General features: G+C 40.3%; 2 protein-coding genes across 2 annotated transcripts; both read left to right on the forward strand.

Moving 5' to 3' along the window:
• Nucleotides 1-1,023: 1,023 nt before the first annotated feature.
• Nucleotides 1,024-5,503, forward strand: LOC120277855 (putative receptor-like protein kinase At4g00960). Its single transcript, XM_039284698.1, has 6 exons — nucleotides 1,024-1,903; nucleotides 3,904-4,163; nucleotides 4,240-4,450; nucleotides 4,524-4,761; nucleotides 4,867-5,017; nucleotides 5,124-5,503. Exons 1-6 carry the CDS (start codon nucleotides 1,081-1,083, stop codon nucleotides 5,451-5,453), a joined length of 2,013 nt encoding a protein of 670 aa, XP_039140632.1. The 5' UTR covers nucleotides 1,024-1,080; the 3' UTR covers nucleotides 5,454-5,503.
• Nucleotides 2,001-3,489, forward strand: LOC120277856 (cysteine-rich receptor-like protein kinase 10). Its single transcript, XM_039284699.1, has 2 exons — nucleotides 2,001-2,852; nucleotides 3,222-3,489. Exons 1-2 carry the CDS (start codon nucleotides 2,053-2,055, stop codon nucleotides 3,223-3,225), a joined length of 804 nt encoding a protein of 267 aa, XP_039140633.1. The 5' UTR covers nucleotides 2,001-2,052; the 3' UTR covers nucleotides 3,226-3,489.
• Nucleotides 5,504-8,172: the final 2,669 nt, after the last annotated feature.

The following is an 8,172-nucleotide window of genomic DNA, read 5'->3' on the forward strand; positions in this document are numbered from 1 at the left end:
CAATAAGAAATTTGTAAAATGATTTGACTGTGAAATTTTCACTTTTTTCTGGGGCCCAAAAAGTAATGTCATCCTAATTAAGAGAACAATCAGGGATAATTTCCAAAAGTGAAGATAACATATCATGTGAGACCGAGGGAAAAAAATCTCCGGATTATTTAGATGTTGAGAAAATTTTCTGATAGTGAAGTGCATTGAGAAAAAAGGAATGTCAAGAGATCTTTGAGTAGAAGCCCAGCATGCTAGCGATCGAACCAAAGGGAAGTGTTAGAGCCACTACTAATAAATTTGTTTAGGCAGGAGCGGAATGGAGGTAAGATGGAGGTCACTCCCTGCCCAAAAAAAAAAAAGATTTATTTGTAGGTGGAGAGTGAAACAAGAGTTCATTTGGATCACTGGTTGAGTAGTTAGATTGAATGATTTTTGCCAAACAACTGTTTGGGTTGTAGGGTAATTTCCACCACCACTTCCCTAGTAAAGCTTTCTTGAATTCCTGGAGATTGAGAATTCCCTAGCCTCCCATGTCACAAGGTCTAGAAATCGTATTCCAGGCGATAAGTTTGATTCCTTTGGGTCCCAAGTCATGGCCTTTCCAAATAGGAAGCTTGAAAACCAACATCTAGTAGTCTGGGATGGTGGAGAAAACAGAATTGATGAGAGTAAGACGGCCACCAAGGGATAAGCAATTTGCTTTCCAAGGTGTGAGTCCAGAGTGAACCATACCAGTGAGCTTTATCAAACAAACACATTTTTATTTTATTTTTTATTAAATCAAACAAACCAATGTGCATCACAAAAATGGACCGCGTTCACCCACCTGCCCAAGAACTATTCAAAGTCTACAAGTCAACTAGGTCTTTACCAATATCGATCGTCTCCACCATGGTGTTTTTTTTTTTCCTCTAATGACGCTCCTTTTTAATAGAAATTTCTACGAATTAGCTTTCCACTCTCCACACATTTTCTTTGTCTTTACAGTAAAACCAACGAAAACAAACCATTAAGTCATGCATAGAAATTTTCTTAAGGTTATATCACCTCTCACCACTATCACCAAAGAAATAAACTATCCAGTCAAGAATGGCACTTCTCAACTCGGTCTCTGTATCACTTCTCCTGCTACTCACGCTTTCTGTATCACTATCAGACCCATTATACCAGCATTGTGAGACCACAGGCAACTACACCACCAACAGCACCTACGAGTCCAATCTCTCCAAACTCCTCACCTTCCTCTCCACCAAAGGCTCAATTGAAGGATTCTCCAAGAAATCCATAGGTAACACACCTAACCAAGTCTATGGCATGGTCCTCTGCCGAGGAGACATAAACACGACTGAGTGCCGGAGCTGCCTCAACCTCGCCGTGCAAGAAGTAGTCCAGCTCTGCCCCTTCAACAAAGGAGCCACCATATGGAACTACCACTGCGTCCTCCGCCATTCCAACCAATACTTCTTAAACTCAGCCAATGACTCTGACGTCTTCTACTTAAGAAGCAACGAGCACGTCAATGAACAAGGTCCGTTTAACAAGACTGTCATTGAGATGATGGATTCTGTGTTCAGGTGGGCAGCCTACAACACGTCTAAGAAGTTTGCCACTGGGGAGGCCTACTTTAACCAGAAGTTCCACAAGATATATGGTTTGGGACAGTGTACTCCGGATTTGTCAGGGGATCAGTGCCTTCAATGTTTGCGTGGCACATGTAAGATGATGAGGAATATGATTGCAGGAAGGCAACTTGGGAGCATTCTTGGAGTGAGGTGTAATGTGAGGTACTCTACGAATCCATTCTTTAATGGCAGACCTGCAGTACTGTATGCCAACTCTCAGTCACCACCTGGAACTTTAGTTCCTACCCCTGCTGCAAGCCCTTCCTCTGCTAGCCTTCCAGGAAATGAAGGTAAGGACACCAACTACTACTTTTCCTCTCGATGTTGTTTAGTTTTCCAACTGATAACTTCCAGCAGGCAGCAGTTATCCTGAAAATTAAACTTATTTTTTTATTAACAAGACCAAGACTTGGGTCAACTCCGTGACATTTAATTACCCATGGCTAATCCGTGTCTTTCAAAATCCCCCACTAAAATGGCCCTGAAATCAAAACCTTTACATCTCCTTTTAGCCCAAAAGCTTCTCCTACTCTTTGTTACCACCAATATCTATGCCGAAAATGACCCCCTTCTGATATACTGCCCCCATGTCACTAACTATACTAACACTAGTCCCTTCAAGGCCAATCTGGACCTCCTCCTCTCTGACCTTGTCTCCTCTGTCCCCAAGTCCCCTTCTCTCTTCTCCAACTCCTCTTTTGGCACTGCCTATGGCCTGGCCCAGTGCCATCCTGACAACAGCCCATCCGCCTGTGCCAACTGCCTCAACCACTCGGCCACTGCTTTCTCCATCCTCTGCCCATTCGCCCGCTCAGCCGCACTCCGTTTCGACCTCTGCCTTCTCCGCTACTCTGACACCTCCTTCTTCTCCTCTCTCGACGTCACATCCTTCAAAGTTCTCTCCAGCGCCTCCCATCTTACAGTCTCCAACGCCGAGTTGCAAGACCTGATTTACGAGACCAGGTCCAAGACCTCGACCACAGAATCCAAGTTCGGTGCCACGATAAAGAATCTCTCCCATTCCAGGGTTGCTTCCGCAACAGCCGACTGCACTCGCGACCTTTCCGACGATGACTGCATGATTTGTTTGAATCAGGCTGTTGGGATTTTGCTTAGCGATGGCGACAGTAACCCATTGGCATGTCAGGTTGTCGGGCTGAGTTGTGCTTTAGCGTACGTCGTCCGTTCTTCAACAGTAGCCACTGGCGTTAGCGACCCAACTGGAAATAAGGGTAACAAATAAATTGTAGGAAGCTAAGTTAGGCAGTTGTATATTTGGTGAAATCTAGTTGCACTCTTGTCACAGCACTCTCTGTATATTGGAAGAAGAATGATAGATAATGAAGCTTCTTCTATTAAGCTTAATCTTAGCATTGACTACATGACTGAATATAAAGACACTAAAAGTAACAACTTTGCCAGCTAGGCAGCATACAAAAGTACAAGGAAATAAAAGGAAACAACAGAGAATTAAAAGAGATGTCGGCTAACATCCAATCTAAGTTCAGCTTTTACTTTTCTCTATCCAATCAGCCGCTGGCCTCCCATGCACGTACATAGTGTAGCTGACTCTAAAGGTAGCAGAGAGTTTAGAGCAACAACACCAACATAAATTAGATGAAAATGATACCTAACTCTATTACAAGACAAAGGTTAAAGGATTAGATAAGAGAGATATTTGCTAGGGGTGAAACATAGATGAGATGAGAAATCAAACTACTCTTTCTGACCTTTTTTTTAGTAGAAAAATAAAACTTATTTTATAAATTTTATAAAAATAACAAATTAACTGGTAATCACTGCCTGTATAGTGGATTGTCACATAATAGCTGGTGAATTAGGATAGAGTTGAAACCCTATATTGCTGTATTGCAGTAGTACTGTTTATTAATGTTTCTTAGCTCATATGTCGTTTATGGTATGTTTAAAATCTCATGTGAGATGAGTCATATCTCTCTCTCATGAACTGTTGTATGTAGGGGATTTATTTATTCAATATGGTTCTTAGTAATCTTTTGGTGTCACATGGTGGACTTTCATTGTCACATGTAGCATCTAGTCCAGTTAATAAATTCTTAGGGGGTCAACGAACCGATGTCAATGGTGCATATTTATATGTTTTTTAATAAATTTAAATAGAAGCGTTTATCGTCTATTATCAATATAAATATATTGATTGTTTTCAACCAGATAGAATGATCTTTAATAACAAAAACATGACAAACAATAATTTATCCACTGTAATTTTGAATCAGTGTCAACATATATTGACCCAATTGTTTTGTTATAGGAAGCAGCAACCATGCAGGAATGATTGCTCTTTTTGTTGTCCTTCCTTTCATTGCTTCTATGGTGCTTCTCTCTGTTATTTATGTTGGTTTTCGGAGGCGAACTGGTAGGAAGATGGTGTTCCTTCCTGAAACTGAAGATGAAACACTATTGGCAAGTGCAGAGTCCAAATTGTTTGATTTGAGTACTCTAAGAGAAGCTACTGATCACTTCTCTGATGCAAATATGCTGGGTGAAGGTGGATTTGGTCCAGTGTATAAGGTTAGACTTTGATGGTTCGTTGTAATTTTCTCTAGATTCTTAATAGGATAAACCTAGGAATGACACATGAATGCAGGGAGCATTGAAGGATGGGCAAGAAATTGCCGTGAAGAGGCTGTCCAGGACATCCGCGCAAGGATTGTTGGAATTCAGGAATGAGGTGGTTTTTGTTGCTAAGCTTCAGCATAGGAACCTTGTAAAGTTATTGGGCTGTTGTTTAGAAGAGAATGAGAAGCTTCTTGTTTATGAGTACCTTTCAAATACGAGTCTTGACAAGATTTTATTTGGTATGATGTTACAAACTCTATCTTTTTGACGATTGGTTTAAGATTTGTCAATTTAGTTAGCTTTCTTAAACAGATCCTCTTAGAAGCCAAGTATTGGAGTGGTGTACAAGATATAAGATTATCGAAGGCATCAGTCGAGGACTTCTTTATCTTCATGAAGATTCACGTCTAAGAATTATTCATCGGGATTTAAAGGCTAGTAATGTTTTGCTAGACAAGGATATGAACCCCAAAATTTCTGACTTTGGTCTTGCTAAGCATTTTGGGGCAAACGAGACTCATAAAAACACGACAAAAATTGCCGGAACATAGTGAGTACACTTGCTAAATTAACAATGATCGCTTGCTTCTTCTCTATTAAAAAAAATAAAAAACAAAAAAATTCAGTAAATTGAGTTGGTTACCTCGGTGTGCAGTGGATACATGGCACCTGAGTATGCCATTCGTGGAATATTCTCGACCAAGTCAGATGTTTTTAGCTATGGTGTCTTGGCCTTGGAGATTGTAACTGGTAGAAAAAACAGTGACTTCCAAAAATCAAATCCTACTACAAACCTTCTCAGCCATGTAAGATTTGTGTCCATATTTGTGCATGATATACTTTGCTCTTTGATTATTTTAATACAACATAAATTGAATGATTCCTCCAATGATCTTTCCCATGTGTACATAGGTTTGGCGGCAATGGAATGAAGGGAATGCATTGGAGTTGGTTGACCTAATTCTTGGTAACAGATTCATCAAAGAACAGGTGTTGAGATGCATCCACATTGGGTTACTTTGTGTCCAAGAAGACCCAACAAAGAGACCTAGCATGGCTTCAATTGCGAACATGCTCAGCAGTCATTCCATTCCTCTTCCAACATCTACTGCACCAGCCTTTTTCATCTTACCGGATTTAGTTCTTGATTTTGTTAAAGAGGAGGATGTCATTGGGTATACAGTGCACGCCCAAATGATCTCTGAAAATGAAGTATCTATCTCTGAAATGGACCCTCGATAAATATGGGCTTGATATCCAGGTTTGTTGCACTTATTGCTTAGTAAGTTAACTTTGTCTTTCAGAACAAAATAATTTTGAGCAACTTGCGGATGAATGGAATATTATATATAATGGAGCTTGTCTGAATTGTATTCATGTTTTATTAACTCTAAAATCATGAGTGAAGGCCCCCACCTTCAAGAAAGAATAAGGAAAAAAAAACAAGAACAAACGAAAAGAAACAAGAGGGCTTAAGTCTTGCAGTGCTAATTTCACCCTGAAAAAAGTCTTATAGGATTTTCATTGCCCAAGATTTGAATTATGCTAGACACAATGGTATCAAAAAACTTTCCTGTTGTGGGAGTAGACATGCAATCCAATCCTTGAGTTCACCGAATGCGTATAAATCGGAGAATCAATTTTTGGTGGTGTGCGCCATTTAACCCGTGATTTGTCCACTTTATATAAAAAAAAAACAGAGTGAAGCTAACTAATGGAACATCAAACCCAAGACATGAATCTCTGCTCCATCGAGGGCATTTGAGAACGAAGGAAAATAATTCCAGAATAATGTATTTGTTAAAGACTGAATTCAAGGAAGTTATACATTGTGTTGTCACAAAAATTTCTGGTGGAGCCTAATCAACTCCAATTTAATATGACTGAACCAAGTCTTAATTAAAGAAGTCCAACCAGAACACACTCATCAAACTAATCGGCCCAAATCCACCAAACAAATTGGTCTGAGCCCAATTCAACTCAAACAAATGGGTCTTGGTCCAAATCAACAAATTAATGGGCCTGAGTCCAAATTAATTACTCAAATTTTTGTATTTAGTTCTGCTGCTCTATCAAACAAGTTCACTTTGGGGAACCCTTGCCAGAAAATAACACAACGGATCTAGATAGTCCCCTAGACATCTGTTACGATGCATCAAGATCCCCCTAGCCCAGAACCTTATCCTGGGATATAAATGTCACTATTCAAAGGGAGGTGGTCCTTGGTGGCAAAAATGAATTAAGATGAAATCGATAAGGTGATGCGCTTAACAATAGACAACCCACTGAATTACTGGGACTGTGAGAATGACCTGGAAGAGACATGGGTGTTAAAATATCGACCTAGTAGAACACTCAACCCAGGAGGTGCAGGAGAAGGACAACTCCATATATAACTAAAGACTCTGAGGATGACTTTAAAGTGGACAAAATCCTTCAGGCTAGCTCCTAACATAATCATTAGCACAAGAAAGACTGAAAGGTAGAAGAAGCCTTCAACCAGGTGGACAGAGGAGGTAGGTTACCAAGCTCCCTCTCCTCGGTCAGCAAAAGAGAAGAGTGTCACGTCCCGACCACGCAGCCCGCCCACGTGACAACCGGGCCGCGACGATCCCGAGGAGGGACACACACCACTCAACCCTCGAGTCATCGCAAGGCTCACAAACTCCCCGCTAAACAACACCACAATAATAAAGGTACCAAAAGCAAAAACTTTCACTCGAAGAGTCAACCGTAAAGTGAAAGATATACAAATCACGATTCTGAGTTAAGAACACCGAGTGGATCCACTTGCAATCATACAATGCAATCGATTAACGATGAAATAAACAACTCGACTTGGAATGCAAACTGCTAACACTTCGCCTCGCTATGACGACCCAAACCACTAAAACCTGGAAGGGAGGAGGGGGTGAGTAACCATAGTCACTCAGTGAATGGGTTAGCACAAATCTAATGAATATCAAAACAAATCGATGAAATTCCGATAAGCACATTCTACTAATAACATAAATGAGCTGGAGCGTTCACATTTGCAACACAATGGAAATACAGGGATATGAAACCTTGGTATTTAGAAACCAAAACATAAATTCTCACGAGTATAGACAAAACATCAACATGTATAAAACAAATGCTTGGATATAATTTCCCAAAATGAGTAGAAAAAAACCAACTTAAATAAATAAAATCCTCGATAATCACAAATCCTCAATTACGCATGATATATGTTCGAAAAAAACATTAAGATATCAAACATGCTATGTAAAAAGATCACACTCGAATATACCAATTGCAAGAAAAATAGAATTTTCCTCAAATATTGAAATTTCGTCTCGATCAAATAAACAATGGCCTAAAAACACTCTCTCTAACTTTAGCCGCCGATCGCGACTAAGTTGAGAGCCCGTCAAAAGTCTTCGCACCCTTGAGCGTTGGCCCACCGGTCCCGTGTGGTGACCCGGGATCCCGATGTATCATCCAATCGGGGCTCTACGCTCCCACCGATCCGGACAAAAATCAACACCAGTCCACAACGCCACCTCTAAAAGGCTGGCCCGTTGGGACCCACTACTGCAGTAGTCGGGCCTTAGCCCGCCGTCACCATCCAAACCAACATATAGCTGTAGCAATAATACAATCTGCATCACTCATGTCACAGGGTCCTTATCCAGGACAAGCATTCACATATCGGGAATAAACACTATTTCCACAAATCCAAAGCCAAAGCATAGCAATGCATGTAAACTTTCAAAAAAAAAATATTCCAATCCCGATGTGCCAATACATTCAAAAACATTTCTGTCCAAATGCCAAGAATAACACAATAATATGCGAAACTTTGAAGCATTGCTTTAGACAATAAAACCAGCCAATATTAAACGCATTATAATATCCACAATCTAGAAGAACATGCCATTCAGAAATAAAAACCCTTTTGTTTTCATAACCATAAATATCA

This window comes from Dioscorea cayenensis, chromosome 15, assembly GCF_009730915.1.
Source record: "Dioscorea cayenensis subsp. rotundata cultivar TDr96_F1 chromosome 15, TDr96_F1_v2_PseudoChromosome.rev07_lg8_w22 25.fasta, whole genome shotgun sequence".
NCBI lineage: Eukaryota > Viridiplantae > Streptophyta > Magnoliopsida > Dioscoreales > Dioscoreaceae > Dioscorea > Dioscorea cayenensis.